This window comes from Oncorhynchus keta, chromosome 22, assembly GCF_023373465.1.
Source record: "Oncorhynchus keta strain PuntledgeMale-10-30-2019 chromosome 22, Oket_V2, whole genome shotgun sequence".
In the NCBI taxonomy this organism is placed as follows: domain Eukaryota; kingdom Metazoa; phylum Chordata; class Actinopteri; order Salmoniformes; family Salmonidae; genus Oncorhynchus; species Oncorhynchus keta.
The window spans coordinates 13,257,812-13,281,938 of record NC_068442.1 but is presented as its reverse complement, the minus strand read 5'-3'; the positions used below and the strand labels follow the sequence as shown (position 1 = coordinate 13,281,938).

The window sequence follows — 24,127 nt, the reverse complement described above, 5'->3', positions numbered from 1 at the left end:
CATTCCAACTTCTCCTTTTCATTTTCGTCAAACACTATTTTATATTGGATTGCCTTTGATTTGATGACATGCGCAGTTTGGGGTGTGTCGACGGTTAGACCCAATAACGTGTTTCTGTGCATGAGTTTCGCTGGCCAACGTCGCCTACAAGCGTGATAGTGGATTTATAAAGGAGAAGCAGTTTCTGTCTTTGCCTGAACTGGCAGCTCGCTCCGCCTTAGGTACGTCCTGGGTAACATCCGGGATTTCAGCGCGCAGTCTCAATTCTTATAACATCTTTGTAAGCAATTTGTTTTGTATTTAATTTCAATTATGCCACACGAGTCGTTTTAAATATCGAAATAAAAATCGGTTATGTTTGACGATAAGAAGAACATGCTTCACGTAGATTAATTCCAAAAGGGGAATCATTTTTCTCCGGCAAATCTTATGCCAGCCTTTGAGCTGGGTCCTTGAACTGTAAACAGTCGCCTATGATTGCTTTCTCAGTGTTTCCGAGACAACGAGCTGTACAGAGATTGGTCACTTTAACTGATACTCGAGTGCAGAATGGTAACGTGAGAAGGAAACCATGAAAAAACATCACAGACAAATATTCATCCTGATAGTTTTCGTGTATGTGGTGTTTTCCTTGTATGCTGCATACAATGTATTTTTTAATACGAAGGTGATCACCCGTGTCCACAGAGTGGTGAAGAAAATTACAGTCGCAACCTCAGGTATATTACCTAGCTAGCTATTTATCTGACAAAATAAACTCACTGTCCATAGTTTGCGGGTCATGTCCAATGTTGTATATGATAATATGCGGTCAACACGTGAATACCCTCACATGGTTATGGACTGGTCATGTGAATTGGCTATTTGAAAACCACTAGCTCCAATAAGTGTTATTGTACTGCTGTTTTGGTGATTACAGGTGGTGGTGTTGTGGCTCCTTACATTGGGGATGATGTGTGGAACCCTTGGGAGGATGAGCAGGCAAATGCGCTTTCTGCTCTGCACAAACAGAGGGAGGCTTTCAGACAATACCAGGAGCGCATTGACAAGAACAGGCCCAAGAGATACAAAGTTCAAATCTGGGGGAAAGCGGCCATAGGTAATGCCTTTTTACGGATCTTCTGTGATAAGTTGTAAAATATTGCTTGGTATCTTTTTGTTGTTTGATGCTTCCTCTTACAATGTTAGGTTACATTATGGAGTAAAAAACATTCTTATGGATATTGTCCCTCTGAAGTAACTTCTCTCTTCTATCAGGACTGTACCTTTGGGAACATATTTTAGAAGGTCCCCTCAACCCCACCGACATACAAGCGCAGTGGAGAGAGGGGGAGATACAAGTGGGAAAGATAGATTTTAGGTAAGGCATCACAAATGAGACTCCAATCACAATATAAGATGCATATGATCTAGCTGATGTCAGCTATGCTGACAGCCCTCCACCCCACCATCTCTCTCTCTGTCTATCTATAGTTTCTACACAGGTCCAGCGGTGATCCAAGGCCATGTTCCTCTGGACACAGACAGTGTGGTTCTGGTGCTGAATGGCCGGGAGCAGCAGAAGATCTCTTACGCCACCCGGTGGCTGCAGCATGTCCAGACCTTGATGCAGTTCCACGCTGTGAATCGTGTGGCTGTGGTTCTGCTGGGCAGCGAGCGCTGCACCAATGACTGGATCAGCCCCTACCTGAGGAGGCACGGGGGCTTTGTGGACCTGCTCTTCCTGGTCTATGACAGCCCCTGGGTTAACGACAAGGATGTCTTCCAGTGGCCCCTCGGAGTTGCCACGTAGGTTATCTGAACCCTTATTCATAAAGTGTCAGAGAAGGAGTGCTGATCTAGGAGCAGTTTTATCTTTGAGATCATAATTATATGGAAAGAGGACTTGATCTTAGATCAGCACTCCTACTCTGAAATGGTTTGTTAATATAGGCCCTGATTTAGTTTGATTTAGTTTGATTTAGTCTGAGATTGTTTCTCATGTTTCAGAATTCTGCATTTCTTGTTTGTCTTTCTTCCCTCACCATGTACTTTTCCCTTTTAAAATATTTTTTTACCCTCTTTTTTTCCCCACTTTCGTGGTATCCAATTGTTAGTAATTACTATCTTGTCTCATCGCTACAACTCCCAGTCGGGCTCAGGAGAGACGAAGGTCGAAAGCCTCCGAAACACAACCCAACCAAGCCGCACTGATTCTTAACACAGCGTGCATCCAACCCGGAAGCCAGCCGCACCAACGTGTCGGAGGAAACACTGTATATCTGGCAACCTTGGTTAGCGTGCTCTGCGCCCGGCCCGCCACAGGAGTCGCTGGTGCGCAATGAGACAAGGATATTCCTACCGGCCAAGCCCACCCTAACCCGGACCGTCGTCCGGGTTATGGTGGGGCAGAGCCTGGGCGCCTGGGCGACAGGGCGACAGAGCCTGGGCGCCTGGGCGACAGAGCCTGGGCGCCTGGGCGACAGAGCCTGGGCGCCTGGGCGACAGAGCCTGGGCGCCTGGGCGACAGAGCCTGGGCGACAGAGCCTGGGCGCCTGGGCGACAGAGCCTGGGCGACAGAGCCTGGGCGCCTGGGCGACAGAGCCTGGGCGACAGAGCCTGGGCGCCTGGGCGACAGAGCCTGGGCGACAGAGCCTGGGCGCCTGGGCGACAGAGCCTGGGCGACAGAGCCTGGGCGCCTGGGCGACAGAGCCTGGGCGACAGAGCCTGGGCGCCTGGGCGACAGAGCCTGGGCGACAGAGCCTGGGCGCCTGGGCGACAGAGCCTGGGCGACAGAGCCTGGGCGACAGAGCCTGGGCGACAGAGCCTGGGCGCCTGGGCGACAGAGCCTGGGCGCCTGGGCGACAGAGCCTGGGCGCCTGGGCGACAGAGCCTGGGCGACAGAGCCTGGGCGCCTGGGCGACAGAGCCTGGGCGACAGAGCCTGGGCGCCTGGGCGACAGAGCCTGGGCGACAGAGCCTGGGCGCCTGGGCGACAGAGCCTGGGCGCCTGGGCGACAGAGCCTGGGCGCCTGGGCGACAGAGCCTGGGCGCCTGGGCGACAGAGCCTGGGCGCCTGGGCGACAGAGCCTGGGCGCCTGGGCGACAGAGCCTGGGCGACAGAGCCTGGGCGACAGAGCCTGGGCGACAGAGCCTGGGCGACAGAGCCTGGGCGACAGAGCCTGGGCGACAGAGCCTGGGCGACAGAGCCTGGGCGACAGAGCCTGGGCGACAGAGCCTGGGCGCCTGGGCGACAGAGCCTGGGCGCCTGGGCGACAGAGCCTGGGCGCCTGGGCGACAGAGCCTGGGCGACAGAGCCTGGGCGACAGAGCCTGGGCGACAGAGCCTGGGCGACAGAGCCTGGGCGACAGAGCCTGGGCGACAGAGCCTGGGCGACAGAGCCTGGGCGACAGAGCCTGGGCGACAGAGCCTGGGCGACAGAGCCTGGGCGACAGAGCCTGGGCGCCTGGGCGACAGAGCCTGGGCGCCTGGGCGACAGAGCCTGGGCGCCTGGGCGACAGAGCCTGGGCGCCTGGGCGACAGAGCCTGGGCGCCTGGGCGACAGAGCCTGGGCGACAGAGCCTGGGCGCCTGGGCGACAGAGCCTGGGCGCGAACCCAGAGTCTCTGGTGGCACAGCTAGCGCTGCGATGCAGTGCCCTAGACCAATGTGCCACCCGGGAGGCCACTTTTCCCTTCTTTCACTCGTGTTTCCATTGTAGGCTACATAATAGTACATTTTAACAGTTTAGGTAAAGCATTGCACCAGAGAGGAGCACATTTTAAAAGTGGACTTGTATGCCCACTCTGTTCAGATACAGGCAGTTTCCTGTGGTCATGCCAAACTCCCATATGGTGAGCTCCACAAGGCCCTTCCTCTGTAACTTCCTGGGAACTGTCTACAAGAACTCCTCGAGGGAAACACTCATGGGGATCTTGAAACAAACCGGACTGGACAAAGAGTGCATCACTACTGGCAGAGAGAAGTATTTCACTATGCTATGCTGTCACTGTCAAGCACTGTATCAATTCACAATAATGGGTTTAAGTCCAATTTTTGCATCCTGTCTTTCTCAATGAGGTTTGGACCTCTAGTAGCTCACTTCAGTGGAATTACTTTTGTTGGTAGGCTTTGTTTACCAGTGAAATATCAATTGAGTCAGCACGCGCAAATAGAAGTTCAACCCTTTTTTGATCTTTGCATTTAAAAATTCATGAAGTGCAAAGGGGAATTTACAAGTACTATGTATATATATTCACAACAGAAGCACTGTTTAAATACGTAATACATTAAACGAACTCCCTGCTCACTAGACGTTAATATTCCTCCTCTTCTGCATCAGGTGGCTTCCTCAGGAGACAGTGGAGAGTCTGAGACGGTACCAGACAGCCCTGGCCCAAAGCGAGCTCACCCTCTGCCCCGTGGGAATCAACACGGAGTGCTACCGCATCTACGAGGCCTGTGCCTACGGCTCCGTACCCGTGGTGGAAGACATGGTGACCCCAGGTGGGTGCTCTGCTGCACGCAGCTCCCCACTGCGTCTCCTCAAAGCTGCAGGAGCCCCCTTCATCTTTCTCAAAGACTGGAAGGAGCTTCCAGGCCTCCTGGAAAAGGAGAAGATGATGAGCCAGGAGGAAAGGACTGAGAGGAGGAGGAAACTGCTGGAGTGGTATAGCAGTTTCCGCCAGCAGATGAAGGACAGGTTCACAGAGGTCTTAGAGGAGACCTTCTTCAAAAACAGCTAAGTCTTTTTAAAGCAGAGTAAAACACAAAATGGCACATAATTACGAGGTACTCTATGGATCTCATTGGCAGTGTGTTTAAGGGAGAAAAGCCACATTTTTGTGGATTTTGTGGGCTTATGGCTACATTTTGTAAGGTTTCCACTAGTAGCTGACAACTGTCTCTCACAAGATAATGTTCAAACAAAACATTGATTTCAGGCTATGTGTGAATTATATTAGAATGAGGTGGCTGTAAATCTTGTTGTTCTCCATAATTTATTTGACATAGTTCAAGATTTTCATGTATTTATGTTGTAACTTAAAAGATTAGGGATTTCAGTTGCTCTTGAACTACTTGCTGAATGCACACTCCAAAGCAACATTGTATTCAACCTTTCAGTAAGGCCCAGTTGTTGTATTTTTACCCGAGGAGGGTGGTGCTATAGGAGGACAGGCTCATTGTAATGGCTGGAATGGAATGAAATGAATGGAACTGTATCTTAACACAGTAAACATATGGAAACCACGTTTGACGTTCCATTTATTCCATTACAATAAGCCCTTCCTCCTATAGCTCCTATAGCTGGATATTTTTTCCATCTAGAAATTTGTCGGGTGGATATCTCCTTTTCCTTTACGTTTATCATTGACCTGTCCTTGAACTATGTAGGGCTTATTATTGTGACAGGAGTAGGTCTATCTCCAGTGCAATTGCAGCAAACCATATCCTGTGGTAAACCATAACCTCATGTTCTCATGCTGTTTTTTTATTTTATTTTTATTTATTTCACTTTTTTAACCAGGTAAGCAAGTTGAGAACAAGTACTCATTTACAATTGCGACCTGGCCAAGATAAAGCAAAGCAGTTCGACACATACAACAACACAGAGTTACACATGGAGTAAAACAAACATTACAGTCAATAATACAGTAGAAAAACAAGTCTATATACAACGTGAGCAAATGAGGTGAGATAAGGGAGGTAAAGGCAACAAAAAGGCCATGTTGGCGAAGTAAATACAATATAGCAAGTAAAACACTGGAATGGTAGATTTGCAGTGGAAGAATGTGCAAAGTAGAGAGTAGAGTAGAAATAATGGGGTGCAAAGGAGCAACATAAATACATACAGTAGGGGGAGAGGTAGTTGTTTGGGCTAAATTATAGGTGGGCTATGTACAGGTGCAGTAATCTGTGAGCTTTCTCTGACAGCTGGTGCTTAAAGCTCGTGAGGGAGATAAATGTTTCGAGTATCAGAGATTTTTGTAGTTCGTTCCAACCATTGGCAGCAGAGAACTGGAAGGATAGGCGGCCAAAGGAAGAATTGGTTTTGGGGGTGACCAGAGAGATATACCTGCTGGAGTGCGTGCTACAGGTGGGTGCTGCTATGGTGACCAGCGAGCTGAGATAAGGGGGGACTTTACCTAGCAGGGTCTTGTAGATGACCTGGAGCCAGTGGGTTTGGCGACGAGTATGACGTGAGGGCCAGCCAACGAGAGCGTACAGGTCGCAGTGGTGGGTAGTATATGGGGCTTTGGTGACAAAACGGATTGCACTGTGATAGACTGCATCCAATTTATTGAGTAGGGTATTGGAGGCTGTTTTGTAAATTACATCGCCGAAGTCGAGGATTGGTAGGATGGTCAGTTTTACAAGGGTATGTTTGGCAGCATGAGTGAAGGATGCTTTGTTGCGAAATAGGAAGCCAATTCTAGATTTAACTTTGGATTGGAGATGCTTAATATGAGTCTGAACTCTATCAGAGAAGTAGTTGGTGAACCAGGCGAGGCAATCATTTGAGAAACCAAGGCTATCGAGTCTGCCGATGAGGATGTGGTGATTGACAGAATTGAAAGCCTTGGCCAGGTCAATGAATACGGCTGCACAGTATTGTTTCTTATTGATGGTGGTTAAAATATTGTTTAGGACCTCGAGTGTGGCTGAGGTGTAACCATGACCAGCTCTGAAACCAGATTGCATAGTGGAGAAGGTATGGTGGGATTCGAAATGGTCGGTAATCTGCTTGTTGACTTGGCTTTCGAAGACCTTAGAAAGGCAGGGTAGGATAGATATAGGTCTCTAGCAGTTTGGATCAAGAGTGTCCCCCCTTTGAAGAGGGGGATGACCGCAGCTGGTTTCCAATCTTTGGGAAGCTCAGACGACACGAAAGAGAAGTTCATGTATTAGAGCTTGAAAAAGGATTAACACTGTTCCTGTTGCATCTTGTTTTCTGTGAAATGTTGTAAACTGTTTGTTTTGCTATTAAAACGTGTAATATTTGTTAAGTTGTAAATGTTTTATTAATTTCATGAGACGAGAGAAAATGTATGTGTACCATAACATGATCACCAGCAGATGGAGCAAAAGAACCACATTAATTTCAGTACACATTGTATGCTGAATATATAGTACCAGTGAAAAGTTTACATAGAAGAATAGAGAAGACATCAACACTATGGAATCATGTAATAAACAAAGTGTTAAACAAATCAAAATCTAGATTTTATATTTAAGATTATTCAAAGTAGCCACCCTTTGCCTTGATGACAGCTTTGCACACTCTTTACATTCTCTCAACCAGCTTCACCTGTAATGCTTTTCCAACAGTGTAGAAGGAGTTCACACATATGCTGAGCACTTTGTTGGCTGCTTTTCCTTCACTCTGCGGTCCAACTCATCCCAAACCATTTCAATTAGGTCCTTCCTCTGACACCACCTGGTGTAGAGGTCCTGGATGGCAGACAGCTTAGTCCCAGTGATGTACTGGGCCGTTCAAAATACCTTCTGTAGTGCCTTGCGGTCAGAGGCCGAGCAATTGCCGTAGTAAGCAGTGATGCAACCAATGCTCTTGATGTTGCAGCTGTAGAGCCTTTTGAGGATCTCAGGACCCATGCCAAATCTTTTTCGTTTCCTGAGAGGGAAATAGGGCTATCTTCTGTATACCACACCTACCTTGTCACAGCACAACTGATTGGCTCAAAAGCATTAAGAGGGAAAGAAATTTCACAATAGGAACTTTTAACATGGTACACCTGTTAATTGAAATGTCGTCCGGGTGACTACCTCTTGAAGCTGTTTGAGAGAATGCCAAGAGTGTGCAATGCTGTCATCAAGGCAAACGGTGGCTACTTTGAAGAATCTCAAATATAACGTTTTTTGGTTACTACATGATTCCAAATGTGTTATTTTATAGTTTTGATTTATTCACTATTATTCTACAATGTAGAAAATTGTAAAGTAGGTGTGTCCAAACTTTTGACTGGTACTGTATATTTGGGGAGTATATATATATATATATTCTGAGCAAATATGAACACAACATGTAACAATTTCAAAGATTTGACTGAGTTATAGTTAATATGAGGAAATCAGTCAATTGAAATGAATTCACTAGGCCCTAGTCTGTGACTGGGAATATAGATATGCATCTGTTGGTCACCATTTGCCTCATACAGCGTGACACATCTCCTTCACATAGAGTTGATTGAGCTGTTGATTGTGGCTTATGGAATGTTGTCCCACTCCCCTTCAATGGCTGTGCGAAGTTGCTGGATATTGATGGGAACTGGAACATGCTGTCGTACACGTCAATCTAGAGTATCCCAAACATTCTCAGTGGGTGACATGTCTGGTGAGTATGCGGGCCATGGAATAACTGGGACATTTTCAGCTTCCTGGAATTGTGTACAAATCCTTGCAACATGGGGCCGTGCATTATTATGCTCAAACAAGAGTTGATGGCGGCAGATGAATAGCATGACAATGGGCCTCAGGATCTCGTCACGGTATCTCTGTGCATTCAAATTGCCATAGATAAAATGCAATTGTGTTTGTTGTCTGTAGCTTATGCCCACCCATACCATAACCCCACCACCACCATGGGGCATTCTGTTCACAACGTCGACATAAGCAAACCACTCGCCCACAGGATATAATTCCCGCTGCTTGGGGACAGTTGAAACCGGGATGAATCCATCCAGCACACTTCTCCAGTGGCCATTGATGGTGAGCACTTGCCCACTGAAGTCGTTTACGACAGTGTTGAGGATAGTTAGCATGCAGATAAGCCTCCCCGAGATGGTTTCTGACAGTTTGTGCAGAAATTCTTCAGTTGTCCAAACCCACCGTTTCACCAGCTGTCCGGTTGGTTTAGAGTGCCCTTTTATTGTCCCCAGCACAAGGTGCACCTGTGTAATGATCATGCTGTTTAATCAGCTTCTTGATATGCCACTTCTGTCAGGTGTTTTATTTTAGCTCATGAAACATGGGACCAACACTTTACATGTTGCGTTTATATTTTTGTTCAATATAGGTACAGATGGACCTTTTCTCAATTAGATTTGCTCATCTGCTGTGTCCTCTCTCCTCCGTCTTCTCTCACCTCTTGCGTCCTCTCCTCCGTCCTCTCTCGCCTCCTTTTGAAAAGGGTCCAAGTTAAGTTAGTGCTGTACAGAAACCCAGCCTAAAACCCCAAACAGCAAGCAATGCAGGTGTAAAAGCACGGTGGCTAGGAAAAACTCCCTAGAAAGGCCAACACCTAGGAAGAAACCTAGAGAGGAACCAGGCTATGTGGGGTGGCCAGTCCTCTTCTGGCTGTGCCGGGTGGAGATTATAACAGAACATGGCCAAGATGTTCAAATGTTCATAAATGACCAGCATGGTCGAATAATAGTAAGGTAGAACAGTTGAAACTGGAGCAGCAGCATGGCCAGGTGGACTGGGGGACAGCAAGGAGTCATCATGTCAGGTAGTCCTGGGACATGGTCCTAGGGCTCAGGTCCTTCTCCATCTCTCCGTTTACAGGGGTGGATTCCAAAAGAACTGTGTAAACTGACATATTGCAATAAAGTAACATATTGTTTTTAAACGTGTGCATGTTTTTATTCAAAAGTGGTGTGGCAGATTTCAAAACTCTTCCGTGGTAGGATACACATGAGTATCCTCAATGAAAGTTGGCAATCAAGGAGGGGAGGACGCTTCCGTTTGTCTACTAACGAGTTGGCACTCCTCTACCACTTATCGTTTTCCAGGTCACGGAGGAGAGAGGACGGAGGACGATCTTTTGCCCAAACGAGAAAACCCCATAATGTACACAATTGTTACTCAGTTACAATGGGAATAGTTGAAAATATTAAAAGGTCTCTTTTCACAAAGCATGTTGAACACCAAATATGCTCTATATTCTCATAGGGTCCTTATCAGGGACGTTGATCCTGTTAAAGAAAACAACTGATGTAAGTTGATGTCACTTCATACATATATTTTCATTGATCTGTTGCTTCTTGTCTCATACAGTAGACACACCTAATTTGAGGTTTATATCACACACCACAGATTAGTGGATGGATGGGTGACTTGTAATATTGTATGGAATATATTTTATTTTTACAAAACCATTTTGAAGTGTAGAAACCGCCAAAGCTATTTCATCAATGGAAATATTGTTACACTGGTAGCAGGTGAGGCCTGATTTGTATAATAATTTCAATGTCACTGGTGCCACTTTGATGCAATGAACAGCTGTGTTTATAATATCAACACTGCCTTGGGGAGTATGTATATGTGGATCACACCCTGTACATACCTGGGGAACTTCTAGCAGGGATTTCCCCGATATTATCAGAATACATAATCGGCCATCTAGCAATTCTGGCAAATTCCAGATGGGCTGGACACACAAAACTGACACACAAAAATATTTTTATATATATATACAAAAATAAATAAATGGTAGGTGATAAGGCCAGTGGCCCATTGGCCTGTTAAGGTGATATTTACTCACAATTTCTCTATTATACTAATCTATGATGAGCCTTTGGCTGGTCATTGAGCAATGACCGGTCCCCCTACCAAGATTGTCAGGCCCGGTTTAATGATAGGCTGAGCTGCGGTCACGCAAACTCACATTCAAAGGGAAAACGCAGCATCGACATAGACCTGTTCCGACTCTGTCATCAGTTAGAGAGCCAAGATCATGGATGGTAAAACATGGAACGGGTGCCTGTAAACATAGAAAGAGCACATTCTACATTGTCCTCTCACTCTAAACATTCTATTTTCAGGTGGCTAAAGCCATGACTCGGTCAAACAGTAGTGCATTATCCTCATGAGTCCTGTAATGGAAGTGTGTGCTGTGCCCCTGTGTCTGTTTTGCTGGGGCCTTCTGCTGTAATGAGTGAGCCACTCTCCTCTCCCCCATGCTCTTGAGAGAGAAATGTGTCCTGGTCATATAACGATAAAAAAATGCAATTGCGAGAAAGACACTAGTGGAGGCTGCTGAGGGGAGGACGGCTCATAATAATGTCAGGAACGGCGCAAATGGAATGGCATCAAATAGGTGGAAACCATGTGTTTGATACCATTCCACCCATTCTGCTCCAGCCATTACAAGCCTGTCCTCCACAATTACGGTGCCACCACAGGTGCCTCCTGTGAAAAACACAGCTTTGGAAGCTTCGTACCCTTGTCCCTGTCAAGGGGGTGGGGTGGGGGGCTTCTCCTGGATCCTATAAATCGTCAAGTCCGCCCCTGCTTCCTATGTTTACCAAAAACCAAAGGAAGCATTCAAAGAAAATAACATCCTCACTAGAATCAATTATAGGGAGGTTTGATAATGTTGTGGGGTTGCTTTGCTGCCTCTGGTACTGGGAGCCTTGCAGGGCCGGCTCTAGACTTTTGGGGGCCCGAAGCAAGGTTTAGTTGGGGGGGGGGCACCCCTTTTCGTAGCAAAACATTTTATTGTCCTCCCTCTTGACAGTGGAGAGAATTAAAAAAAAAACATTTCCTGCAATTCTAAACATTTTACCATGGGGCGGAGAGAAAACATTGCAGTTTTATAGTTTATTTCCTGCAATTCTACCCATATTGCGATGGGGTGAAGATAGCATTTTTAAAATGCAGTTTTAAAGCTAATTTCGTGCAATTCTACACATTTTGTAAGGACTTATGCTATGCCATGTTAATATGATATCTGAGTGGGAAAGACTAACAAAGTCATCGAGGGTCCCCCTGGAGGTCAGGGTCCCTGGGCACGTGCCCGGTTGGTATTCAGCCATGATTAAGACAAGTTTAGATAGCTGGCTAGACGAACCAAAAAAGAGAAGAACTGCTGATGCACAACCAAGTTCTAAAGCTAATCTCATGCTATTCTACACATTTTGCAAAGAGCTTGAGATAATCAAGTGTTTTTAAAGCAAATTTCCTGCTATTCTACATTTTCTCATTAGGCTAATAGAAAATGTAGAAGTTGTATACTTAATTAATCTCATGCTATTCTACACATTTTGCAATGAGGCTGAGAGAAATGTGCAATTTTAAAGCTAAGTTTAGATAGCTGGTTAGACTAACTACCAATCTGAACATTGTTAGCTGACATGGATAATTGAGTGACTGTCAGTGACTGACTGACATAAGAGAAAAACTGCTGATGCACAACCAACTTTTGAAATTGCAGTTTTTCGACAATTTTAACTCAATTTTAAGTTGAGACCTAACTGAGTTTGGGGGGGGGGTCCGACCAAATCATGGGCTGGTATAGGGTTGTTGGCGGATCGCAGTGATGTGGGCTGGTGTGGATAAAATGCCAGGCCCGAATTCTTGCCCAAGTCCGCCCCTGTAATCGGCCCTACTGGTTAGACAAAAAACATGTCAATCCATGTCTTGTTTCCGTTATGCCTCTTCGATCCCTCCCATTTCCACAGTGACTCTCCGGCAGCTGAGCTGCAGTCAGTCTTGTCTGTGAAAAACAACGAGGCAAATGTGAAGTGTGGGACCGGGGAAACTAGAGCACCAAAGGAAGTATAAGATTAAAGTCTACATACTATATATTGGTACTCCGCGTGCAGTAAAACTTCGCGCCTTCTCTACCTGCGTTGAAAATTGTAACGTTATACTTTACTGCGCGGTTGATCTGATTATCAAAGGTTATGCTGTTGCACCGACTCGACATCTTCGCTCTGCCTGCCGCGGCATAGCCAGCGGTTATCAGTGATTTCATTGATTGATATCAGGATTTCGTGTTGGCCTAGTCTTTTCCAGCAATAGTCTACTCGCGTAGGACAATGGACTGAACGTTTTCTTGAAAAGGAACTTTTTTGTGTTGACTAATAGTTTAACTTCCGAACTACTCTGAATCGACCTGAAAATGTCTAATACAAAGTTCAAAAAGGATAAAGAAATCATTGCTGATTACGAGAGTCAAGTTAAAGGTAAGTTTGTTTATAATGTTGTATGAACATAATTTAGGTTCATTTTATTTTATCCCCATGAGGCTAACTTCTATTCAATGACAAACCAAATCCGTGTGTCCAATGTCTAAACTCAGACCATAAGATGTATGGGTCAGTGACATACCGCAGTTTCCTCCAATTCTACACATTGCCATGGAACAGAGTTGTATAGCTATTCTACACATTTTTGCAAAGAGGCTGAGAAATTTGCATTTTTAAAGCACATTTCCAGCTATTCTGCACATTTTGGCAATGAGACTGTGAGAAATTATAAAAAAAAAAGTGAATTTCCTGCTATTCTACAGATTTTGTGTGTTGCCATGGTTTATCAGTGGAGGCTGGTGGGAGGAGCGATAGGAGGACGGGCTCATTGAAATGGTTGGAATGGAATAAATGGAACGGTATCAAACATGAAAAACACATGTTTGGCTCTATTCTATTCTTGCCATTACAATGAGCCCATCCTCCTATAGCTCCTCCCACCAGCCTCCACTGATTAACACGCTATCTTGGGGGTGGGGGCTGCTGCTGTTCATGACGCTGTTCCTGCTACTGCCACCACACCCTTTAAACCATTTTAATTGTCTCTTGTGTTCATTAAATGGATCACATTTTCTTTGCAACTTTGGGTAGAAATCCAATAGCTTTGGCTTATTATGAAAATGAATGTGGTCAAGCCAGTCCTCCATGAAAGCAATTTCGTTTGTCCTTCTCAACCAAACTCTCCTTGAATAGTCCAACAAACGGCAGCTCTCTGAGATGGCTATTGGTATGGTGCAGTTCCCATATGAAGACTTTTCCTACAAGTCCTGAATTTTTGAATGAGAAATTAGCTGGTGACTAAAATGTGACAACCCTAATAAAATAATACAATTATAAACCATTGCATAGTACTCAAATGGTTTTCCCCAAAAAATATTTAAAAAGACATCTCTATATGTAGTGTGAACAGTGACATTTACCATTCAACCCATTACAAAACACGATAGTGTTTGATTGGGACTTTTACCATCGGAGACCATAACATTGAAACCATTAGAATTGCTGTTGCCTAATGGTTCACTTGTTCAACAGGAATGTTCGAACTAATCCAGACCTTTTTTGAAGGCAATAAACCAAACACAGGGGTGCTGTTTTCTGGACACAAATTAAGCCTAAGAGCAGGACAAACAATGCCATGAAGTCCAAAAGTTATGGGTGGAGCTAGAAAGTTGTCATTCAGAATTATTACAATGTAAATGAACTTTTAATCAGTCTGTCTGTATATTTCAAGACATGGCATATGAGGGTGCAGTGAGATACCTGGTGGGTTGGACGATATTTTTCTTGTCAATCATCTTGGGGGGGAAAAACTACATAACTGGAAATCAACAAATCCTCCATCCTTAACCTAATGGAAAGGTCAAATGCTTTATCTTAATGTTGAATGTGCGTGGTTGACTGAGAGAATTCAAATGGTGTAGTTTGAGGCCATGTGGGGAAGAGTGATGCGAGCGCTGGAGATGGGTGTGAGCAGGTGTGTCTGGGCAGGTGTTATGTCACTGATGTTTGTGTGCATCTGTATGTTTTTGTATTGTTTAAAAAATGTCATCTTACGAAAAAAAGACTAACTGAATTGCTTTCCAAGAGGACTGGTTTGAATTGTGAGGATGACCACACCATTTATTTTCATCATGTGCAAAAGTTATTGGCTTTCTACCCAAAGCTGCAAAGAAGATGTTGTGATCCATTTAATAAACACAACAATCCAGCTAAATTGATATAAGGGTGTGGTGGCAGTAGCAGGAACAGCGTCATCTATTGGGTAAAACGTTGTTCTTAATCACTAATTTATGGTAAATAATGCAAGTGACTTCAATGGCCATTTTATCTGAACAGGGGAAAACATCACCACATTCACAGGTGCCGGGGCGGCAGGGTAGCCTAGTGGTTAGAGCGTTGGACTAGTAACCGGAAGGTTGCAAGTTCAAATCCCCGAGCTGACAAGGTATAAATCTGTTGTTCTGCCCCTGAACAGGCAGTTAACCCACTTTAATTCTCTCAGTCACCCACTAGGCCGTCATTGAAAATCATTTGTTCTTAACTGACTTGCCTAGTTAAATATAGCTAATTTTTCTTTTTACAAAATACGTATGAAATATGAAGAAGCAATACTCCAAGCATCAGCTTGTTAGACATAGAGAACTGATACTGTATATTTGTTGTTGGATTGGCGTGTGTGGGATTCATGGATTCCTCATGTCTTACTCATTGTTATGAAAGATTATGGTGCAAATTGGATGTTGGGTTCCATATTCTATATTTTCTGAAGATTATATTTAAAAATATATATATTTTACCTTAACTAGGCAAGTCGGTTAAGAACATAATCTTATTTTCAATGATGGCCTAGGAACAGTGGTTTAACTGCCTTGTTCAGGGGCAGAACGACAGATTTGTTTTTACCTTGTCAGCTCGCAGATTCGATCTTGCAACCTTTCGGTTACTAGTCCAACACTCTAACCACTAGGCTATCTGCCTATAAAATAAAATGGCCAATTTGGGTTCAATAAATTAGCTTAATTTCTCAGTGATTAAATTATATTTAAACAAAATAATGTTTCATGAATGCTAATCTGATCTGTTTCTAACTGCAGAAACTATTTCAGAACAATCTGAGATGGTGAGTGTCAACCCTCTTGTACTCTTTCAGGTGGAATTACTCGTATAGCTTTGTTAACTCACTAAAGCTTTTGTCAAGCTTCAGTCACTGATGATAGATCAAAAAGATGTTTGGGCCACGTAAAAATAATTGAACAAACTGTTCTATTCTGGTTTAATATCCAATATTACATACAAGTCTGGCTCAATATTGAGCGAGAGATTGAAACCTATTTAGGTAGATTGAAAGATTAGCATTTGTCTGTCTGTGTTCCCTTTTATCCTCACTGTTCTCAAATGCTCTGTCCCCTATTTTGGGTTCACTTGTTTTGCCTTCCATCATCGGTCACTGTCTGCAACACAGGTCAGTAAAAGTAGTCAAATCTTATTTCAGGCGTGTCCTAATCCTTCTCAACCGAAGGTACTGATTTAAATAGCTCCACTTTGGCTTGGAGTGTTCTTGTCTCCTCAACCTAGCCTGGATCTAAAAATAACAAACACTAGAAATAAAACCTGGTGTTTATACAGGTGCTTCTCTTGATACTTAGCGTGCTGACGTTTATGTGTATGTTCCAACTTCTTCATTCTCCTCCAAGCCCCCTGCAAACAGACAGAAGGCTTTTTTTCCAGACAAAAGTGCACAGGAAAGAGGCAGTTGCACCTGCTCTGTGGTAACCATGAGGACTTTGCCCCCAGCCAAGGAACTGCTGTTCTCCAGAGCTGTTAGGACCTCTGAAATGCCACCTATTCACATCTCCATAGCAAACCTTCAATCCAGAGAGCGGGCTGGTGCTGGTGGGTTGGGGGAGCCATGTCTCTTGAGGAATTACCAGATTGTGTATGCGTGTGAGAAGCTATCATTTGCGAGGAATGTGTGCAGCACCTTCGCCTGTGATGACTAAGGCACTTCAGCCTGTAATAGAAGGGTGATGCACAGTCATAAGGGACACTGGGTGCGGGACCTTCCGTTTGTAATGCAAAGGGGTAATGATGCACGGCTGATTCAACTGAGAAATACTGTAGCATTCCTCATGGGGAACGGAGGTCTGAGTAGAGCACACAGACAGACAACGTGTTACTCTATGGCCAATCAGGCTCGATCTGGCTGTTGGTTTTACATAATATGTGGCAAACTACTCAATGTAGTTTGCCACATATTACGTTTTGAGAAAGATTGAGTTTACACCATGATTCGGTTAAGGGGAGTGTTCCAAGATGGCATTGTCCTATTATTTGCTTACCTTGCTGTCTGCTTTGCATTGTAAATCTCTAACTTCTGTTTACTCAGTGTGAGAAGTGTCTGTTCAATATTATTTACCTTAGATGTGTTCTACATTTATCCTATATAGCCATCCAGTTTTTCATCAGTACTGGTAGGGTGCATGGACTAATATGATTTCAGCGATATTTGGAAACAAGTGGATGTGATATGTCCGTTACACATTGGCTATAGACCAGTCTGTGTGATAAGTTTGAATGAGTGGCTATACTTAGAAAAAGGATTCCATCTTAATATGTTAAGGTAGATTGCCACCAGTCTCTACTACCAGCATCTTGATTTGTATACAAATTCTTTGGCTCTTTTATTCACCATAATCCTGAACCTTTCCAGGAAAGGTGTTTCAAATGTTCATACTTAGCTAAAGCTGTCACTATCATTTTGTTAAAAAAAGAATTGGGTCAATTTTTTACAGAAATGTACTAGATTCAAGGGCTGGGATGATACCAGTACTCGTTAGTATCACGGCAAGTAAACCACACAAAGCGGATTTAACTCCTTTAGGAAACAATTATGTCGTCATTCAGAGTAACATTTATTTATTTCCCAAGCTATAGTACACAATATTTGACATATAGCAGGTTTTTGAAGGACCAAAAAGAGAAAATATCACTATACTGGTATCGTCCCAGTCCTGCTATGCTCCAACTGGCTCAAAATGAAGACATTTGGTCTTACTGAAATCAAGGACATGAGTTATACTTGTAAAATAGGCTACTTACTAAAAATAACATTTTCCATTTACTGTAAACAGTAGGTTGTGAAATCATTATGGCATCCCAGTTTTGTAGCAGCTTTGATAGGGAGTCTCTAAGAGTTTAGACATGTAAGTTAGCTTGGGATTGCCCTAATATTAACGGAATTGCGCGGCGACATCATCGATTCTTCACTTAAAAATGTATGTCAAACCATACAACTCTATGCATGAGGACTGTTTTTACCGGTTTACATTGAACGCATTTTACTGGAAGTACTGTACAGATGCAGAGTTTGGTAACAGAATTTCAGTTAAATCTCCCTCAGTTTGTGACCACATTTTCCAAGAACTCTGTTAAATATCTGCTCCACATTAAAATTCAACATGTCTGCAGAAAGAATGGGGTGTCGGCTATGACATGACACCTTGAGCTTGAAAAAAATCTATTTAGGTTATTGAACTACAGAAGTGTGAAGTGGATTTACACCCGGTAACAGAATTGCGGTAACAGCATTTTCATCGTGGGTCCCTGATCTGTACTACATGCATGCATAATATTGGATATGAATGTTCTCTTCATAGTGACATATCCTAAATAGGTACACAAAGGTTGAAATATGCAATATCCTCCTTTTTGAATATTTGGGTTTTCTACATACTGGCTAATATTTTAATGAGCTCCGCCACCAATCAAGACCACATTTGGTTGGTCTGGTCTAGACCAAATCTGAACCAATCACACATTTGGACATCATAGTACAGAACAGTATAGCACAGTACATTAGTGTACTGAACTCTACTGTACTGAAAAACTCTACTTTTTACTGTACTCTACTGTGCTCTACTGTACTGTGCTGTCCAAACATGTGAAAAATAGATGTCGATGATGGTTCAGATTTGGTCCAATGACAGATGTCTATGTTTGGGCAAAATTAAGGCCGGTCCGGACATCTGTGCAACATTGAAAGCAAGGCTGGTCCGGAATGGACCAAAGAATGACATCTGTGGACGTTTAAATCAAGGCCGGGGCCAACTGACCAAATTTCAAAGACTTTTCAACGTTCTTAGATGTTCAGTGGGTGAGGATGTTGCTTACAGTAAATATAAAGAGGGGCTCATGGGTAGGTGTCAGTAAGAGCTAGGAGAGGTGACATTAACCTCTCTAGGATATGTGGCCCACCTGACCAACATCCAGTGAGATTGCAGAGCGCCAAATTCAAATACAGAAATACTCATAATAATTCAGAAAAGATACAACTATTTCACATAGGTTTAAAGATTAACTTCTTGTGAATCCAACCACCGTCAGATTTCAAAAATGCTTTATGTCGAAAGCATACCGTACGATTATTTGAGAACATAGCCCAGCAGACAAACCATTACAACAGTAACCAGCCAAGTAGAAGAGTGACACAAGTCAGAAATAGAGAGAATGAATCACTTACCTTTGTTCTTCCTGGGGCGGCAGGGTAGCCTAGTGGTTAGAGCGTTGGACTAGTAACCGGAAGGTTGCGAGTTCAAACCCCCGAGCTGACAAGGTACAAATCTGTCGTTCTGCCCCTGAACAGGCAGTTAACCCACTGTTCCCAGGCCGTCATTGAAAATAAGAATGTGTTCTTAACTGACTTGCCTGGTTAAATAAAGGTAAAATAAAAAATAAATAAAAATATGTTTGCACTCAGAAGACATTAATTTATTCAATAAATGTTCCTTTTGTTAGATAGTCTCTTTACATCCAAAAACCTCCGTTTTGTTTGCGTGTTTTCTTCAGTAGTCCACAGGCTCAAACGCAGTCACAACAGGCAGACAAAAAATCCAAATAGTATCCGTAAAGTTCGTAGACACATTTCAAACGATGTTCATAATTAATCCTCAGGTTGGTTTTAGCCCAAATAATCGATAAAATTTCATCCGGACAATAACGTCGTCAAAAGAAAAGTTAAACAAGAAAGGCACTCTCTCGGTTGCGCGCATGAAAAAGTGGCAGTGTCCACTCATTCAGGCTCCTCTTACTCACTAATTTTTCAGAATATAAGCCTGAAACAATTTCTAAAGACAGTTGACATCGAGTGGAAGGCATAGGAACTGCAATTTGAGTCTTAAGTCAATGGATACTGTAATGGCATTGAATAGAAAACTACACACAAAACAAATTCTACTTTCTGAATTTTTCTCAGGTTTTCACCTACCAAATCAGTTCTGTTATACTCAGACTCTATTTTAACAATTTTGGACATTTTAGTGTTTTCTATCCAAATCTACCAATTATATGCATATCCTATCTTCTGGGCCTGAGTAGAAGGCAGTTTAATTTGGGCATGCTTTTTATCCAAAATTCCAAATGCTGGCCCCTACCCAAGAGAAGTTAATTGGAGAGGGGGAGAGTCCAGACTGTTTTCACATCTTGCTTTGACCACCAGACAGAAAGAGAAAGAAAATAGTATTGAGCTGAACATAACAGTATGCCAGTGGAAGGGAGGACCGTAGTAGGTGACCCAACTGTGTTTTGTGACTACTTTGATTTCCCATTGCAACCAATTCCATTACTGATTTTTCAGAAATTCTGTTACCAATTAGGTAACAGGATTTTGCGGTTTAAACACTTCATTAATTTTGTTTATGAATTATTATCAGTAAAAACACCGTAACTAATTGATAGGCCTACCTTGTTACTTCTGTTAGCTTTCATTATTCTCCCTCGTGAGGGAGAAAAATGAGAAAATATCTTTAAGATATGTGGATTTTTGGTAACAGAGTTACAAGGCAATGTTTCTGAAACTTACGGAAGGCAGACATTTTTTTCTGAAACTAAATATGTGTTGATATTAGTTTGCAGGGGTATTGACTTCAAAATGGTGTTTTGATCTATTTTTAATACCTTTAAGACATTTTCTGGTAGATGTTTTCTAAGACCCCTTTCAATCTGTTTGACAATGTATCATATCCTTTCCTTATTCCTAATGTTTCGGATGGGAAATTGTTGAAATATGTATAGACAGTATGTCTTAAGTTTGAAACTGTATAGACTCTTAGATTTCATTGGACACCCAATTTGACATGCTTCTATGAACTTCACATGTTGGTGCTCACGGGTCCTTTTACATGCAAAAGACCATTTAGGCAAAGCCTATTTCTGAAGCCGGAGGCGACTTTTGTACAGACATTGATTCCTCAAGGAGCAGAACAACAAGTAACCACAAAGAAAAGGAGAGTCTGTTTGATGTCCTACTTTCCAGCCTCATCTATTATTATTTTTTGTTTTTACATGAGTATTCGTCTTTTATCCCACTAGTAGTCAAACATTGTCCACCTGACAGATATGCCTGACATCAACCCCAAGTGATTCTACTTTGCAAAGAAATATAAAGCATTTCCCACTCTCTACTGACAACTTCTGAGAGCTTCATGGAGAAAAGCTAAGAGTGATTATTATTAAGTCAATAGTTTATCCTCTTATTTAATCCTCTGGAGTTCTTTGCTGTCTGGCTTTGGCAGTCTCTCTTGACAGGCTGGCAGTGTTTTCAATCAAGGCCTAATCTGTCATTCAACTGACATTCATTTCTTAAGCATCTTCCAGGAACAGTTAAAAAAAAAATCTTCCCCACCAAATAATACGTTAAAGGAAATGATTAATTGGTTATATTACTGGGAAATCTGCGACTCGGAAATGAACATCCAGGTTTTAAACTTCATCAAGACGTCCATGTGTTCTATTCACTGATTTAGGCTTATACATCATGTTTTGTCATGGTACATTGGATAGCTCATTATTTAAGCCAGGTGAGGGGTTTGTGTGAAATGGGACTACATCTGTCGGTCTGAACCGAGGACGACAACCTTCCCCTGTCTGTTTTCTCTTGACCCCAGAGGACCCTCTTGTTGGTTTCATGTCTGGCGACGGCATTGCCGCCTGTGGCCCCGGGTCGGGACTCTGTCGGCCAGTCCCCACGAGCTGCTGGCAGGGGTCCTGTCCTAAACCATCATAAAGGGTGCCCCATGTGGTCTGCCCCACAGCTTTTGAAATGAGATGCTCGCCCCTCTGCATTGCCGATTAAGAATGGCTGGGAGTGTTCATATATTTACAAGGCAATGGGTGGGGGCACACATCATAGCCCATGTTGTTCTAGTTATGTTTTAATAGAATGGATTTGTATTGGGGTAAAGGATGGTCATATTGTTTAGCTTGACTACATACAGTAGATTCATATTTTGTTTACTTGAGCAAAAACTGTTGTGTGAGTATACTGGAACAAAATAGATGGTGTACATGATTTAATAGCTCATAACTAAACATAAGTGGACTTCTAGTTTTATGAGTAATCAAAACAAGCCCTGCGCTGCCAGTACTGTGATTGGCTGGTGGGTGAGGCACAGAGACGGTAGTCTGTGATTCCAAATGTGTGGTGGTACTCCAGAGAGCCGTGTACACTAAAGCTGCCTGCTCTTTATTTAGACATGATTCCCAGCTGTACCTGTGGCTCATCGTGCAGCTGTGCTGACACCACCATTTTGGATTGCTAAAACATTCAGACCTTCTCTTTACAGGTCATTACCAAATAGTCCTATAGCGGGAAGACACACGAACAAGAGCAGGTCTTAGAAAGTTTGCTCAGAATGTTGACCATGTGGGGCGTTTTCTGCTGTCGGTCTTGCTGCTCGGCATACTACTTTCCTAAAGTCTTGACTCTTGTCAAGGATATCCTGTTTTTCATGACTTTTGTTTACTGTCCATATCAAATAACTAAAAAATACACTGTCAGGACTTTTTTCAAATGGCCAATCTGGATGGACTTCCTAGTTACCAGCTGTTTCCTACAGTACGTAATGGACTCAATGTCCTCTACAGAGATGTTGATGACACTAAGAGATCCCAATCCACATCACGTGTCGGCTGTCCTATGATCACACAGCCGATTTTTATGGCGGTGCCTCGGAGCATGTAATACCAGGACTTTGATTAGCAATATAGTCAAACTGTTCCCAGGAGGATGCCAGTGAGCAGTTTATGGGCAGCATCTTCTTTTAGTCTGTTCCAGAATGGTGTCATCATGTGCCAGGCTATGAGCCACATTCAAACTCTGGTCTGTGTGATTGCATTCGGGTTGAGGTGGCAGACAATGGTGCGAGATTAAACGGTTTGTGCATGGTCATGCTATGAAAGAAGTCTGTCTCACAATGGCTGTGCCTTGTTGTCACCGTTCATCCTCTCTTGGTAAACATCCATAAAAGGTGTGTGAAGTGTGAGTTAATCTGAAGCCGGCTGTCAGAGACACCGCCTTATTTGGGATGGCATCTCATCATCTCGTTAACTCTCGGGTAGCATGGCTCCGTGCTGCTGACTCCTGGGCGTAGCTAATTATACTGGATATGTGTTAATGAACACAGTTCCCCCATGCTATGCACGGGTGAATGGCGACATCGTTTTATTTAACCTTTTATTTAACCAGGCAAGTCGGTTAAGAACAAATTATTTTTTTTACAATGACCCCCTACCCCCGCCAAACCCGGACGATGCTGGGCCAAATGTGCGCCGCCCTATGGGACTCTCAATCACAGCCGGATGTGACACAGCCTGGATTCAAACCAGGGACTGTAGTGGCGCCTCTTGCACTGAGATGCAGTGCCTTAGACCTCTGCGCTACTCGGGAGCCGGAAATACAGTCATAAAATGCAAGTTCCTCTATTCTCAAAATGTGAATTGATTGATGAACTCCATTGTTATATATTCTCTTGGAATTGATTCGTACTATACAGACGTCGCCTCGTTAACTTTCCATGCAGGCCAATGCATGAATCTTAAATCGGATCCAAATCGCTACATATTTTTGACTCCGAAGAGTCAAGTCCTCTGTCAGCTGAGATTCTACCAGAGTAACAGGGAATCTGTTAACAGAGCTCAGCCTCTGCTCCTGTTAAGCTCACTAATGCCCCAGGGCACAGGGGTGTTTAATAAAGATCGGGCTTCAGAGAAGCTAATGGGATTCAGACACTTTCTACAGAACGTTGTCTTTAAAAGCACCACACACATCCATTCACACACACCTACCATCTGTTTTCCACAACCCCCTCCGCTTTGTGCCGAAGTTTGCCGCCTTGTGGATACGCCTTTCTGTCTTCACCCCTGGTGGTATGGCGATGGGTGTTGGTGTGGGCGGTAGGTGATTGACAGCACCATCTGTGTGTAATCACCCTTGTTGCTATTTAATAAACTCAACTGAGCACAAACACAGGGGCCACCCCTGCTGTGCTTTTCACTCAGGCCACAAAAGCCATTGGGACAACAGTGCGGCCCCATCCCATGCCAGGTCCCATCCCATGCCAGGTCCCATCCCATGTCAGGCCCCAGCCCATGCCAGACACTAAGGGCTCAGACACACCAATAGCGTTTACTGACTGAGAGTACTTAGCACCTCTGAACATAATTTGCGAACTGAGTGCGCACAGACTTTACATGTAGAATCATGTGAAAAATGCCTGCTGTCAGATGTCTAGAGCGGGTGGTACCTAAAACAGAGCGAGTTGAACGATCGGCATACAAACGCTAGATCCATTCAATGCAATGTGTACGAACCCTCAAGTTGCAC

The 24,127-nt window shown here is 43.7% G+C and overlaps 2 protein-coding genes across 4 annotated transcripts in view; both read left to right on the top strand.

The window, feature by feature from the left end:
• Positions 1-260: 260 nt before the first annotated feature.
• Positions 261-6,984, top strand: rxylt1 (ribitol xylosyltransferase 1). The gene is made up of 6 exons (XM_035798272.2): positions 261-719; positions 920-1,099; positions 1,258-1,360; positions 1,474-1,788; positions 3,792-3,962; positions 4,320-6,984. Exons 1-6 carry the CDS (start codon positions 572-574, stop codon positions 4,720-4,722), a joined length of 1,320 nt encoding a protein of 439 aa, XP_035654165.1. The 5' UTR covers positions 261-571; the 3' UTR covers positions 4,723-6,984.
• A 5,371-nt stretch (positions 6,985-12,355) lies between these two features.
• LOC118401070 (SLIT-ROBO Rho GTPase-activating protein 1-like) overlaps positions 12,356-24,127 on the top strand; it is a 162,753-nt gene continuing 150,981 nt past the window's right edge. Inside the window, exon 1 of one of the 3 annotated variants that reach the window (XM_052474814.1) lies at positions 12,356-12,906. In XM_052474814.1, coding sequence (XP_052330774.1) covers positions 12,843-12,906 — 64 coding nt within the window. In that variant the 5' untranslated portion in view covers positions 12,356-12,842. The remainder of the gene's footprint in view (positions 12,907-24,127) is intronic. The other 2 variants (XM_035798270.2, XM_052474813.1) reach the window with 2 other exon arrangements.